This window comes from Pteropus medius, unplaced genomic scaffold (genome assembly GCF_902729225.1).
Source record: "Pteropus medius unplaced genomic scaffold, Ma_sr-lr_union100, whole genome shotgun sequence".
Lineage (NCBI taxonomy): Eukaryota > Metazoa > Chordata > Mammalia > Chiroptera > Pteropodidae > Pteropus > Pteropus medius.
Window position 1 is genome coordinate 5,331,494 of NW_024350924.1, and position 16,127 is coordinate 5,347,620.

Consider the following 16,127-nt stretch of genomic DNA (forward strand, 5'->3'; position numbering starts at 1 on the left):
CCATGTTGCCCAGAAGACTCTCTCGCAGTTCTTCAACCTCAATTCAGGATTGTCAAGCTGGAAAGGGCTTTTGGTACCCTTGATTATGGTTATTACACTACTGTTTCTTAACTGATTAATTGACGTTGGAATTTATAGAAATTCTCATTGCCTTTTGAAATAGATTTATTTCTTGTCATTGGTTTAATTTGGGGATATAGTTTTGTTTTGTTTTTTTCTCTGTTACGATCCGTTAATGGGAAATGGGAGAATGGAGATCTTCTGATACTTTCACTTATGTTGTTATTTTCTGGAAGATCCTGATTCACTCAGCCTTATGGTTGGGGCGAGTTGGGGAAAGGATTTTTTAGTGGAGGACTCTGACTAGGAGAGTATGCATAGACATGGCATTTGTTCCCAAAATGTTTCTTTAGATTTTGAGATTTGTATAACCATATTTTATAAAGATAATTTTTAAAAATCATGTAAAATATATTGCCGATTAGAAATGAAAATGGGAAGTGCTTATTTTGTTTAATGAATGTTGACTCTCTCTGGAGTCAAATCATTTTTCATGTATGATATTAGGACCTTTAACCACTCATTTTTGAAAATTTCTAAGGATTAGTATAAATTCCTATTTCTAAAAGCTATCAGAGAAAAGAGGCTATTACATTGCTTTTTTAAGTAGTTAATTATATCAGCCTAGTGCCTGAACCCGGGGGATGAAATTGTTTATGTAATGATGCGATGATGCATCTTAAAGTACGATCCGAATTCTCTAAGTCGCGATTCTCCTGTGAGACTCTAACCAAGTGCACCCGCCTTCCCTTTCAGCCTCCTCTTTGTCTCCGCAATGAAACATCAGTAACTGATCTCCCACCTCAAGTCTTGGACACTCTGTTGAAGCACATAGGTTTGATTTGCAAAGACTGCTGAACCCACTTACTCCGTTTTCAGGGGAAATGACAGGGCGCACTAGATAGCTTTGTACCCTCTTGTCAAAAGGATGAAGCATTAATGCCGTGATGCAGATATTGGTGTGCCAGCCGGGCACCGGTTATCCGGCATTATGACAGGTTTGCTAATGGTTCCTGATGTGAGTGTCACAAAGAAAAAGTTATAAATAGCTTCAGGTTAGCACTTTAAAAATACTGTTTTTCTTTAAGTACTAAATCTACCTGATCCCATCAAATAAAAGCTTTAAAAAGAAAAGGATCCACTTTTGATGATTTAGTCCTTTTTTTTCTCCATTGTGTTCTGCCAGAAAGGTTCGTCTTACTTTGTTCTTTCTGCTGTATGACTTGTTAAAGGGAAATTTTGATGATTTCGTTGTGTCTTTTCTGGAATGCTGATTTCATCTTAATTTTAAAATGTGTATTTTAGTTCTATAGTTTATCAATTGAGAGTTTCATTTAAAAGCCAAAGGATTGCAATTTAACCTAGGTATAGCGAAAATAATACTTATTAAAACTAAATGGTGAGAGGAAAACCTACATAAATAGTCGTAGCTTTCACATAGAACTTTGGCAAGTTTTTTGTCATAGTGGTTCATTATGTCAGGCTTCCTTTTCCACCAATAACCTTTGAAGGGTACAGTTTTTGAAAATCTGGTTTCTAGTTTTTAAAAGTTTTTTTTTCTCATAGAAATAGAAAATTGGAAAATACAAAAAACCATAAAGATAAAATTCTTAAAAGAAAAAAAGTATAAAAAAGTCACCCAATAATTATACCCCGAAATAATACTTTAGGTATTATTAAGTCTTGAAGCATGAGTTTGTTTTATGTGTGTCCCTTATGTATTTTTATTTTGCATATCCCCAGACATGTTTCACACTGGGGTCACACTGATTATTCTCTTAGCAAGGGACTTTCTCCTCTCCGGTGAGGTGACAGCAATATTCTGTGGAAGACAGCAACATTGCTTCATTGCTTTGGTCTGTGTTTCTTCAAACTCACTTGGAAGAGTATTTAAAAAAAATGACCAGTTTTAAACACTGAAATGGCTCAAGAGATTCCAGAGTATTTAATGCTTTGCGCATTTGAGACTGAGCAAGGATTTAATTATATAAATTAGTTTTAAAATTCAGTGAGTTCTTAATTGCCTGTGAGGAGAGTGGCATACTTAAAGAATTATGTAGACATGGGTCTTCTAAGTTTATAATGTTAAATATAACCCTTACAGACAGAAGACAGAATAGAAACAACAAGATGACATTTGAATACAAATAGAGACTATAGAGGTGGCTGGTAAGAATATAGCCATAGTTGTTACTTATAGCAATTATGAAGAGCCTTGGCGTCAGACCCGAGTTAGTCGATGTTCTTTGAAATTATTGTGACGAGGTTCTTCTCAGCCCACCGGAACTCTTGTCTCAGCTTGTGTGAACTCTTCCTCACTTTCTCAGAACCAGCTCTACTGGATTTCTCTCAGTTCCTGTAGGCGCTGTGTCCTTTCCCACCTCAAGTAAGTGCTTGCATGTCCCACTCCCTCTACCAAACCTCCCCGTCTTTAACCTGGCGGGCTCCTATTTATCCTTCAGGTTTTAGCTCCAGTGTAATTTAGTGACCTCTCTCCAGTCTCCCCAGACTTAGGGTCAAGGTTATAGATTCCCACAGTGCTCTATACTTCTCTTTCATAATACTCTTATGTTTGAAATTCCTCCTTCAATGCCCATCTTCCCCGTGAGGCTCTAAGTTCCACTTGGGTACATTCTCATTCACTGCTTCACTTCCAAGTGCCTGCTACTCAAGGCTCGGTAAATACTTGTTTACGCAATAGATGTTACTGTTTCTTGGCAGGGTAAGTGCTTAGGAAAGAGTTTTTAAAGGCCTGTACTCTTAGAAGCTTATGCAAAAGAAGAAATTGATCAAAAGAGATGGAGGGAGGGAGAGTAGGGAGGTAGCAGGCATTCTAGCACATTCTAGCGCAGGTTCTGGAGCCAGAGTGACTGGGTTCAGATTCCCAGGTCAGCTACTTTTAGTGATGTAACTTCGGGCAAGTTACTTAACCTTTCTACACCTCAGCTCCTTATCTGTAAAATGGGAATAACAATAACACCTACCTCCAAGGTTTTCATGAGGCATGAGAACATATAGATAGCGTATAATACGTATAATATGATAATACTAATTCTAAAATAACAGTCCTATTCATCAGCATTTTCTTCTTGGTTCCCATTCTCTTCTTTTTTCTACATCCTCCTCCTCTACCCCTAGAGAAAGCAGAAGGATTTTTTCCCTCTGCTCTAGACTTGTTATCTCAGGTAGAGCTAGAAGGCCATATATTTGGATGGTAATTTAGCCTTATTTTATATTTCAGAATAGCCAGAGACCATTTGTGAATACATTTTAAAATATTAATAGAGAACAGAGTTTGAAGAATTGACATATAAGCTATCATTAAAACTTACTTTTAAAGACTTATAGAACTTGCCGTTCAATGAAAAATTTATTTTAGCATTTTGACAGAGTCCAAATAAAGTCAGTTTCATGGTTTAAGAAACATAGTTTAAGATACAGTTGTATGTAAGATACAGACATCAGTTAAGTGAGTGTTCTAAAATTTCGTATCTTGGAGGATGTTCTAAAATTTCGTATCTTGGAGGAGTGTTCTAAAGTTTCGTGTCTTGGAGGATGTAGACGGTCAAAGAACAATTAAAAAAAAAAACAAAATTAAGCTGATTCACTCATTTTGTGTGTTGGATACTGGCATTAAATACCATGGCCTTGGCACTCAGCCGACAACCTTTTTATGTTTAAAAACCACGTAAAATATTTTTGAATAATTTTTGTGTCATAGGGTATATTTTACTACGAAGTGTGCAGATACTGATTATCTAGAAAAGTTCAGATACCATTTACAGTTACGAAACAAATGGACTACAGTGTGATTTGTTTTGGTTTAGGGACCCCCTGCCTTCAGCCAAGGAGCCGGTTTGGAGTTAAATTTACGCCATGTATCATTTTCACCGTTTCATGGAGTTTTATCTCACTGCAGTGGCGCCCAGGAAGTGGAGGTAGATAGAAGCAATGAGATTCATTGCTCTTCTGCGTCTAGGTCTAATGGAAAGGGACTAGTTAGTAATGTTAATTGTATTGAGCTCGTCAGATGGAACATCTTATTGAGGAAAGTCACTAAGCTCTCTTCAAGTTGCAATAAGGAAGAGAACTAAGACATGGTTATGCCCATACTTTGCCTTTGAGGAAAACATATTTTTTAAAGGTTATAGCATCTATAGGTGTGGCTCCAAGACTAGAGTTTTCTAAACGAAAAGTTATGTAAAGAAATTCTTAAGGGTGCACAGAACGCTCTGAGCAGCTCAGGTCTTTCGAAAAGATGTATATGACTGACAGCTGGAAGGAGCACATAATCACATTTATACAGTGCTAAGTAGACTGTGAGAAATAAACATTTAAGAATTTTTTTCCTATAGACCAAAGCTCAAAGGGAGTAAGACACTTCAGAGAGAACAGATTGCTTTTAAGGCTGTGTTTGGAGCAGCAGCAATGAGGAGGAGGAGGAAGTGGGCTCACTGTCAGGAGGCGAAGGTCACGTCAGCTGTCTCCAGGCTGACATCGGACCCTTACCATTCTTACCCGCTTCCCTAATCTTGAACGGGCAGAATTACTTTTCCAACAGTAAACGGTAAAACAGACCATCCCAAACAGTGAGAAATTAAATTTTAAAAAGATTAGGAGATACTGAGGGTATCGTTCACTTTACAGGAATTTCAGTTTTCAAGACTCGACTGAATTGCCTCCTAGGAGTTAAAGAGACTCTCAGACATGATCTCAGGGTCATTGTCCATATTCTTTGGGGAATCATGGAGCATGTGGGAAGTACCAGGAGACTGAAGAGAGACACATGTCCCAGTTCCCAAAACGGCATAAAGTGTATTGTGAAAACTTAAGTCCACTTCCATAACTCCCTGACTTTACACCGTGGCGAGATTTGAGAGATTGTTTAAAAAAAAAAAACAAAAAAAAAAAAAACGGCAGTATTGTGTTTAGAAAAGAATAGATTGATCCCATGAATCAGTGTGAATTTATAAGAATAAGACATGCCAAACTGACCTCATTTTTTTCTGTTTTGATTTTATAATTGCCACTGGATTAGAGATCAGTAAAAGCATGTTGTATCTTGACTTTCGCAAGCGATTGGCAAAGTCCGCTGGGCTATCCTTCTGGAAAAGACAATGACATCAATGACATGTTGGCAATTAGAATGATTTACAGTCACTTGCATGGCCACACCTCTGCTGACTTGCCATTGGGTTTATCTAAATAACAGCCAGTCACTCTAGGTTGATTCCTCAAAGAGGACTGTTAGGGAGTATTAATTAGCAAGTATTCAGAAAGTATGGATTTTTAGTTACAAGTTCTTCTGACTAAGGATTTATTTATGTATTGAAACTGGAATGCCTGGATTTATTTATGTGATTGAGATTTCAGTTCGAGACTTTTCCCCACCTGAGCTGTATGTATTTGTAAGATGTATAGATCTCTTTTTAAGTTTCATAAATCAGCTTGACTTATAAATCACTTAGAAGTCAAAGAATAATCTCAACATTTGAATTAAAGCAAAGGCCAACTGCATAAGAACGCTATCCTGAAGAGTCTTTTTTTCTTATTTATTTAACAACAGCTACATTAATCCCAGGTAGATGTGTTTTATACCCTCGAAATGTCAAGTTTCTGTGAAGCTCTCCCCAAACCAAAGGCAGAAGTTCACATACAACTTGATAATATAGATAAACTCAGCAGTGACTTAGTGAGTTAATGTTTCTGTCGGCCTTCTAATAATTTTACAGTCATCTGCCTATTCAGGATATTTGTACTTAAAAAATGCCCTGGAATCATTTCAAAGAGGGAATAATAACATTCTGTCCCCTTCTGAAAATTCCTTTGGTTTCTTGAGGCAAGGTGATCCACGATGATAGCCAACGTATTTTATTATTAATTATTAATTTTAATGCCAACCCAAATAATTTATTAATCTTTTATAATTGACTTTTTATTGATGTTTGAGATATTTGTCTCCAACCTCAGAAAAGCATAACTTTTTTTAATAGTCGCATATTTAAAATAAGACATCACAGCTATGAAATTGTCCTTCATCCTTTCGTTTTCAACCCTTCATCTCAGAGTTGTGGCCAGGATCCCAGTAGAAGCTGAGGGTGAAAATTGAGATTGCAGTTCCAATCCTGATAATTCTAGGTGTTTTTCTTCAAATCTAGCTCTTTCTGCTTTAGCTGGCTTCTCAGTCTAAAGATCTTGTAGGCCTTTGAAACAGATATTGAGTTGCTTTAACTTCTGTCTCACTTAAGAGACCTCCTCATGCTGTAATTTGTGATCTATGATTTTTATTATGGCTTCGACTTCAATTATATCTCATGTAATGGCGGTAACTTTTATAGATTAAGATCCAGTTTGGGTTCTTAGCATTTTAGAGTTACCTCTGTGATAATAGCCTATCTATGGGAAAGCTTCAAATTAAACAAAACCATTTTTGAATTCAAAAGTATCGATTCTGATTGTCTGTAATTATACAGGCATTATCCTTTATCCAAATCTATTCCTGAAAATATTTTTAGATAATGCAGCCTATATTATATTATTTTAAAAGGGACAAAACAGAGATGCATTCTGTCTGTTGGAGTACCCTAACCAAGCTTCCACAAATATCACCATTTAAGCACCTATGTAACAATCTCCCAAAGCTTTTGTACAATATTTGTTCCAGAGCATTCGAAACATCCCTTGCCTAATTTTAAGAATACTTAATGAACTCATTATCAGCTATGTCTTTGTTCAGTAATCAATGGGACTCTGCAGTGTTGATTATGAATAAGGGTTTTCTTCTACCCAGCAACGAGCAAGGGCTGTACTTGCTCATAAAAAAATATATAATTCCATTTAGAGTGGACTCCAGTCGCCGGGGTCCGTAAATGCCTGGCAGGAGCAACTTGTGGGACTAGGGCTTCTGCTGGGCTCTCCCTGCAGATATCTTTCAGGTTTTCTTCTTCGATCATAAATGCTCCCCACTTCCTCAGCATTTATTTTTGGCGACGCAAAACAGGGTCTTTTTGGTTTGTGTGTATTCGTTGAGGTTCTGAATATTATCTCGAACTGTAGAAGCACTCTGATTTCCTGCTTATATTTTAACACCCTCTCGTATGGGTTATGTTTATTTGTACATTTGAGAAAAGACTAAAAGGGGGAATTAGGAATGTTATATTATGGAATAATAGTTAAAAGGATGAACTGATCTGTAGTAACCTTTTGATTTATCGAACCTTGTCATAACTCAGCTGTTTCAAATAAAACAAGGAGTATATTTTAATCAACTAGTCATTTCTTATTCAAAAAGATTTTCTAATTATCTGAAGTCTCTAATTATCTGAAGTCTCGACTAATGAACAATGTTTTCGTCACTGATTTCCATTTTAAGTTCAATCCTTTCTGCAAATTCAACGCTGTCAGATGTCTGCTATCCCATATTTTCCTGCTTAATATTTCTTCGAGACCACCTATTATTCCTTTTCTTATCTCCCATTTCCCCCACAAGTACGAAAAATATTTTTCGCTCTTATTTATTCACGTTGTATCTAGGAGTCAAGCAAGTGGACAGAAAATAGGTGGTTAATTTAGTGAGAGAAGGCACTGAGGTAAGGCCCGTTTGGCCTTTTCGAAGATCAGAGATGGCCAGTGTGGGTGGAGCATATTTGGGAGGGGAAGGGTGTATAAGTTCGGGTCAGAGATGGCCAGGGCTAGAACACGTAGTGTCTTCTAGGCTCTGCTCAGAAGTTTGGATTTTATTCCAAGTGCCACTAGAAGTTAGTGTGTGGCTCTGAACAGGGTAGCGGCCGTCTGATTTATGATTTAAGTCTCACTTTGTCTGCTGTGTAAATGGTGGGATCAGAAGGAAACCTAGAATAGATGCAGGGAGAAATTAGTAGGCACTGGAGAATTCCAGATGAGAAATCATGGTGGGTTAGATCAGGGCGGTGGCAGTGGAGGTGCAGAGAAGCAGCGGGTGGGAGACGTTTTCGAGGTAGAACTGGCTGACAGATGTTGCTGACGCACTGGATCTGGGGGCGTTAGGAGAAATCAGGGATGACCGCTGGCTTTGGAGTTTGTTCCACTGGGTTGGTGCTACCGTTATTTTCTAAGACAGGGAAAGCAGAGGAGAGAAAAAACATCGGGGAAGATGGGATTAAGAGTTCTGTTTTGTCAATCCGAAATTTGAGGTGCTTATTTGATTTCCAAATATATCTGTAAGATATGCGAGCGAGTCTGATGAGTTTGGAGCTTGCTGGGGGTAGGGCAGGGATAGACATGATAAGAATTTGGAAGCTATCAGCATATAGATGTTATTTAAAGCCTTGAGACCGAATGAAATTACCACGTATATTTGTCATCTTCTCTTACCTAAACCGCCTCCCTTCTTACCGTGTAAAATTATGCCCACAGTATATTTATACAAGTATATATTTTAACTAAAGTGCCTTTAATAATTTGGCGTTACCTCGTTTTTAGTGAAATACCCTGATTTCTTCTGTTCATAGCTAAGCGGTTTAAGGGTATTCAACCACTTGCATCTATACTGAACTGGAGATCTAACAGTTTTGTCTTCTGTGGTTTTCTTTTATAGGCAAAGTCATTAATAAAGATTTGCGACATTACCTGAGTCTTCAGTTTCAGAAAGGATCAGTTGACCACAAGCTGCAGCAAGTGATCCGAGATAATCTCTACCTGAGAACCATTCCATGTGAGTAGGAGATGGCACAAAAGAAATGGGCCGAGATATCCTTATGGAACCGATCCAACACAGAATTCAGTAAAGTATCTCGTATAAAATCGCGATGACTAAGTTGGGGCACAAGAATGCAACAGAAATTGGAGAAGGAGAAAAGTTTTTAGAGGACTTTTCAGGGGTTTTGTTTTGCAAAGTAGAAAAGCCAGAAGATTCTATATGGTGACTTCTTAAAAACTCGCTGGACCTTTAGTGTTTAAGAATATCTATGTACGTGTCGCTTACTGGATTTTATTTCTATAAATCAATTTCTGCAGCCTATGCAGTAAGAGGACATTTTTTGCTCTCCATGCATTGTACTCTGAGAACAAACATTTTTGTATGAATTATTAGCACATTGCTAATTTTAAAATCTGCCCCTTCCCCAAAGGAGGCATGCAGTGCCTTCGTTGTGGTAATCCATTTTGAATTTTTACCTTGATCCCGGTGTTTCTATTCCAGTCTTAATGGTTTTCATAAAAACCTAGTTGTTGTTGTAATGATGTTTGGGGTTTTTTTTTTAAACGCGTAACAAGAAATCGTGTATATTTAAGTTTTGTCTTTAGTTAGTGCAGGTCTGGGAAAGAATAAAAAGTGGTGAACAGTAAATTATTAGGGTGTAAAAGGACATTCTGGTTTGTTTTCCTTTCCAATATGTTTGTCACTCCTTGTGGATACTAGCTTTTATAATGGTTCTGGAGTTCTTGATTTCTGTTATTAAATCTTAGACAATGTCCAGTTGATCACCAAGCCTCCCTGGTTACGCTTCTTAAATATCTGTCCCTCTGCACTGCCTTAGCCTTCACCCTTTCTGTCCTAAACTTTTTTTTTTTTAAACAACAAATAGCATTCTGTAGTGGCTCAGAGGTAGGTAAAACTGAGTTCAAAATCTTGATTCTAGCGTCTTTCTTCACTTGATCAAGTTACTTCATCTTCCTGAGCCTTAGAATCTGTCTCTATAAAATGCGAATAACAAGATTCACCTTCCATAGTTGTTATTAGAATTACAGTGAGAATGTAAATGCAAACCACGTGGCCTAGAGTAGGCACTTGAGCAGTGTTTGTCCCCTTCCCCATCTAACTGCATCCCCTGCCTCCCACGTCACCTCAGTCTTGTCTGTCTTTAAAGCGCATCTGATTCTTATCCATCTGTAGTTTATCCTTCTAAGACTTCCTTTGACTACAAGTCTAGACTCCTCAACCTGGTATAAAATATTTTGATTTTGATTTTAAATCTGACTCCTCCTCTATGATTTGCTTCTGTAAATCTGTCTTGTCAGATGTCACCGTTGCGGCTCCTGCCTTCTTCGTGCTTGCCTGATATATCTTTGTCCATCTTTTCATTATTTTATCTTTCTGAATCTCTTTGGTTTACGAATCGTATTGGGCTTTGTAGCCATTGCGACACTTTCTTTATCTTTATTGATATGATCAATATCTAGTCATCTCTCCCTTTCTCATCATCTGACTCGAAGTAATTATCTTTTTACTCTCCAAACATCTAATCAGCAAGCTTATTCTACTTTGCATATGCTTTCTCATTCTTACCTTTTTTTGATACTTGCACCCTATCTGTATTGCCAAAGTAAACAGCCATTACCTACTGCCCTGTCCCCTTTATAAACATCGTTTATTCTTCAGTCTGTGGGTAAACACATGTTTACTCTCACCACCAGCCTTATGCTGTTTCTTCAGTAATCGTGGTTGTCTAGAGCTTGTTCTCTACTGGATTTTTACAGGATCGTTACAGCAGTTTGTGGTTTTTATGCTTTACAGTTTGTTTGGATGGATACTTTGGCTCATATTTTTATTTTTGTCCATCTTAATTATATTAGTCAATTACCTAATTGTCTTCTGCCATAAAGCATTGCTCTTAAAAAGTCTGAAAGCAATCCGATTTTTATTCCCTTAATGAGTAACTTGGTGTTTTGCCTACATGGGGTGTCTCGGGGTAGCCTTTTTTGTTTCATAATGCCAGAGCTCCCTCTTTCCTTGTTAAAACAAGTTAATAAAAATATGTGCTGTACTTTCTGCTGCCCTCTGCTACTTTTACTTGGAACTTCTCTTTAATTTACTTCTACTTTCCTAGTTTTGCAGTTTCTTCTCAGTGTGAGGTTTTGTCCTGGAAAGGAGCCACAATAGTTTTAATTCATAGGGTCCAAACAGCTGCAGCCTTTTCAAATTCTAACAGGACCTCTTAACTTACAAGTTAAAGTGTCCACAACCCCACCTGGTCCCTGAATATTACTCTACTAAAAGATCCCAGATCTTCTTGAAGAAAAATCCGATTCCATGTCTGGGGCAAGGAAAGTACAAGATGAGCTTGGAACGTCTAATTGTATCAGCAAGTATATAAATGCTTAAAAAATTATGGGATGTATCAGAAGGACATTAAAAAAGCCACCTAGAGGGGTTCCCAAAGTAAATGTACAAACACTGACAAAATCGGAGCCGATGTGAGTAATAAAATTAATAAAAGACGAAGGGGGGTGGTTTCTACTGTTGGCAGACATTGCCCCGTAGATAGAAAAGGAGACGACACACAAGGAGTCCTGTGATTTTCCTCACCTTTCTGCCTGGACGTACTTCTGGGCCACGGCCCAGGGAGGGAGAGCCCAGGCAGCGTCTAGCAGACTCTTGAGTTGAGGGGACAGCAATCTGAGTCCAAGAAGCCTGAGATGTCTGGAATTTGCAGCACAGAGTGTCAGAGAAGGGAGAGTTATGAAGAAAAGGAGCTCAGGCGATCTGCGTAGGTGTCCCCTGGAGTCTGCTGCCGGATACTAAGCTGAGGGTGTGCATCTTGGGACTTACATGGCCAAGCAGAGAACTCTCTGGCAGCTGTAAGCTTAACGGTCCCCGCTCTTACACAGGGCTGGGAAAATCCAAGTTCTAACCAACCTGAGGGAAGAGACCCCAGAAGGCTCACGTCTTACTAGTTGGGCTAGACCGTAGATCGAGCTGCTTGAGGCCCTCTTTAACCAAACTTAATGAAGCGGGTCCCAAAAGGATCAAGCAGATATGGGTGTCACTTAACGGCCATGAGAGGGGAGTTTTCAGTGTGTGTGTTTCCTTTTGCCCCTGCCTGCGAAGGCACTGTAAGTTTCAGCCGCATTCTGCAGTCAGCTTCCCCACAGCGAGTTGCTTGGTGCCTCGCGGTGGGCAGGGGTGCGGTGGGGACTGTGGGGGGGCGGGGCTCCTCAGCCATGAATTCAGCTCCACCCGTGCACCTGCTGACTTCCTCATGGTTTCCCAATGAGTTCCACGGGCACCCCAGCTGGCTCCCGTATTTCAGCAGCATACCCTGCAAATGGTTTTCCAGTGGGTTTCTGGCAAGTCCAGCCATTGTCCCTGGTTTTCTAGTAAGTTCACACACACAGGGAACTCGCTGGTAAATGACATTTCCCTGCCTGCCTGATTCCACCTACCCACTGGGAACCAGCTCTGTCCCCAGGTTACTACCACATCTTCTCCAGGGAGGTCCGAACCCCAACTTTGGAAGCGGCTCCCTCTTCTAAGTTTGCTCCTTACTGGGACAGCCTCCCCCAGCTTTAGGGTGGCGTTCTTTTCAGTTCTGTTTTATTCCCTCTTAGTTATTAGTTCCTGGTAAATAGTTAATACTTTATATTAAGCCATCCTCGTTCAAGTAACCATGTAGTTTCTCTCTCCTGTTTGGACCCTGGCTGATACAGAACTGGTCCCGGCAGTGGTCCCAGGAGACAGACCTGCAAGAAGGAATTTTAGAATTGGTTTTGGTTGTGTTCTTGGACTTGACTACAGTGCCAAGTTCCTTTCAGTGGGCAGTAGGATGCTTGTAATTCATGACAAGAAGTGGCATCACAATGTAATCACAGTATAATTTGTGGTTGATTGTGACGAAGTGCCAGCTGAACCAAGTACCTTGGGAACCCAGATGACAGCCGCACATGACTGTTATGGCAGGAACGATGGCTGCAAATGCTGTAGTGTGGGATGGCTTCTCCTGAGTGCTCCAGGCGCAGAAGGAGAGAAAACGACAATGTAAAATCAACTGGTTTATTACTGTGAACTAATATAACAATATTATACTAATGTTTTTAACTACCTTATACAGACATTCGCTAGTGGAAAACCTTAAAAGAAGGGAACATTAACACCAAAAAAAAAAAGCCAAAAAAATCATTAAAATTTTTGAAAGATATTACCATACGTATTTAATATTTGAGTTTTTCACTCCTAAAATAAAGCATACAGAGTATCCATTACATCCGATAGTCTTGATCTGTGGTAACAAGTATTACAGATGTAGAAAACATTTTTATTTTCATTGATATTCATCAGATTGTTAAGTGTGTATCCAAAAGCGTCTTCAAATTAGGCATCAGTCATTGGTCATTTGCATAAGCTTATCTTTTTTTAAAGATGAAAATATTTTGTCTCCTTGCCCTGGCTTTGGTTTTGCCTTTGAAATCTATATTGCTTTTACTTCAGATTTTAGACCAGTTTCTGAATTCAGGTTGGAGCATTCCACATCAACCTTTACTTCTCTTTGCTTTTCTTCTGTTAAAGTATGGATAAAGCACTGAAACTCGTAGCAAATACTCAGTGGGAAATGCCAGAGAACCTTGTTCAGTAGTATTCAGATAACATTCAGGTCTCTTACATCATTATACACAATCACATGTCAGAACTGTCCATTTAAGGACTTAGTTAGCCTCTAAAACTTGTAATTTTTTGGAATACCACTCATAGAATTTATATAGAGTATAAATACATGTCCTCTTAACTAATATCGTATTTGCAAGAAAGACCCAGCAGTAGCAGACGGGGCCTTGACCACACGCTGAGGCCTGGGAATGGCTGCAAGTGAGGCCGACTCAGCAGATGGTGACCACTGCACTCCCACCTACGTCTGTCCTGGTCCCTGGATATGTCAGCTTTAACATTTGATTTGACTTGTTAGTGTTTCCTATTCTCGTTTTCAGTGGATATCTGTAGATTCCTTTAAAGCCGTAACATCTCTGTGTCAAATTGTTAAGCTTTAATTCTCACAGGAGAATTATAATTGTTTTTTCATTTTCCCTGTCAACTGATTTTTCTTGGGATTTGGGAAAAGTAAATTTGCCAAATAACTTCAAGAAGGGATTCCTACATGGAAACACTAACGTAGGTTGACTGCAGATCTCGTACTGCTGATGAGAATACAAAGTAGTACATTTACTGTGGGACATTTTCGTATAAAGTTAAACATACACTTACCGTATGACCATCAATTCCATTCGTAGGTATTAAACCAATATGACTTTAAATATATGTCTTCCCAAAGATTTGTAAGTTTATAGAAGCTTTATTTATAATATCCAGAATCTAGAAACAACCCAAATGTCCATGAATGGCAAATGCATAATCAAATTTTGGTATTCCAAACAAGGGAATACCCCTCAACAATAAAAATATATTGAACAACAATATGGATAGATCTCAAAAATGTCATGCTAAGTGAAAGAAGCCAGACACAAATCACTACTGGAGTCAGATTAATGTACGTTTCCATTTATCTGAGACTCTATTAAAGGCAAAACTATGTTGACAGTAGATCAGTGGCTGCCACAGGGAAACTTTTGGGTGTGATGGTTCCCCAAACTCATAGAAATGAACTGTTAGAATTAGTGAATTTTATTGTAGGTAAATCATATTTGAATAACATGACCAAATAAACTGCCACAATTGTATTCTTTTATACCGTCAACGATATGAAAATTTACAAAAAGATATTGCTAATAGCATAAAAAATATTTGAAATATCTAGATATTAATCTTTAAAAAAGTGTAAAGATCTCTGTAAGATAACATTTAGGGACCTTAAAGAAAGTCTAACTATATTGGCAGAGATTTCTTGCTCGTGGATTAAAGACTTAATATAATGAAGATGTCAGTTCTCCTTAAATTGATTAATAGATTCAATCTAATCCCATAAAAATTCCAGCATTTTTAGCCCGTTTATCTAATTCCAGAATTTATGTGGCAAGGTTATGAATACAAAAACAAATAGGTAGACTTGCTGTACTATATCTCAAGATTTATCATGAAATATGATAATTATAAACTGTGATAAGGTGCAGGAATGGTCAGTAGATAAATGGGGTATAATAGAAAGCCCATTGACAGACACCCAGTCTGATGCAGACATTTCTGTATAAGGTTTCTTCTATGACACAAGTGCTGTGGCTAATCGGGGAGGTTAAAAGATTGTCAAGTCAGTAAATCATGTTGAGTACCCATTTGGTAAAAGAGGAAAGTGGCCTACTAAATGACCTCTCATCAGCACCCCTCCCTCAGTCTATTTCAGTATAATCAAAGTACTAGGTATGAAAGGCAAAGCTGTAATGCTTTTTAAGAAGAGCATGTCCCCATGATCTCAGAAAAGATTTCTTTAAGACACAAGAAACATTAACCGAACAAGAAAGGGTCGATAAATTTAACTACTAAAATGAAAAATTTCCATTGTCAAAAGACCATTGAAAAAGGGAAAAGAGTGAAAATACTGTGTTCTACTACAACATTTGTTTCTGTGGTGCAAATAAGTTCCTCTGGGATTCGTAAAGAGGTAGGAGAATGACGTCACTGTAACTGAGGTAGTGCTGGTCCTTACTGCATTTGCCCCAGCAGGCTAAAGTTGTGAATTACCAAGTAGCAGCAAGTAAACATAGATTATACAAACACAGCTGAATGTTGCATGTGCTGTGCAGGATGCTCATTCACCTCAGTTTGGTCTCTCTTCTCAATTTGAACATGTACTTTATCTTAAAATTGTTTATTGTACATTTTTTTTCTTCATTCAGTAGCCTCAAAATTTCTTGTACCCCTTTCTATCAAGCTACCTTTTCATTTTTTACATTTTTTAAATATTTATAATTAGGAATTTAACATGTCTTTTAAACTGTATAAATATTTTTAATTAGGATTGTTATTGATTTGGTAGTGTTACAAAGTTGCAACAGGTTTTGAGAGACCGACCCTGACCCTGTTTTCTCCATAATCTCTGTTATTTTTGGTGTATGATTTTACAGAAAGCACTGTTTCAAGAAAGCATATTTCACATTTTAGCAGAAACACCCTATTTGCAACATACGTATTTGTACTTCATCAGTACTAAGACACAATTAATTCACATTAAACCTCTCTACACTTGGAATCTTTCAATTATAATTGCTAGGTCTTTTTTAGGGATAAAATAATGGTGCATTTTGGAAGCTGCTGTTTACTTAGATCTGATGTACTGTGATATCCAGAAAGTAAAGAACTGCAAGGTAATTTTAAAGAAACAGGCAACCCAATGGAGAAGCGGCAAAATACTTGAACAGCCACTTCAAAA

General features: G+C 38.1%; 1 protein-coding gene across 2 annotated transcripts in view; it reads left to right on the forward strand.

Annotated features, from left to right (window-relative positions):
• Positions 1 to 16,127, forward strand: part of MAGI3 (membrane associated guanylate kinase, WW and PDZ domain containing 3) — a 176,985-nt gene that overhangs the window by 91,043 nt on the left and 69,815 nt on the right. For both annotated transcript variants that reach the window (XM_039841229.1, XM_039841230.1), the window contains exon 2: positions 8,636 to 8,752. In XM_039841229.1, coding sequence (XP_039697163.1) covers positions 8,636 to 8,752 — 117 coding nt within the window. The remainder of the gene's footprint in view (positions 1 to 8,635; positions 8,753 to 16,127) is intronic.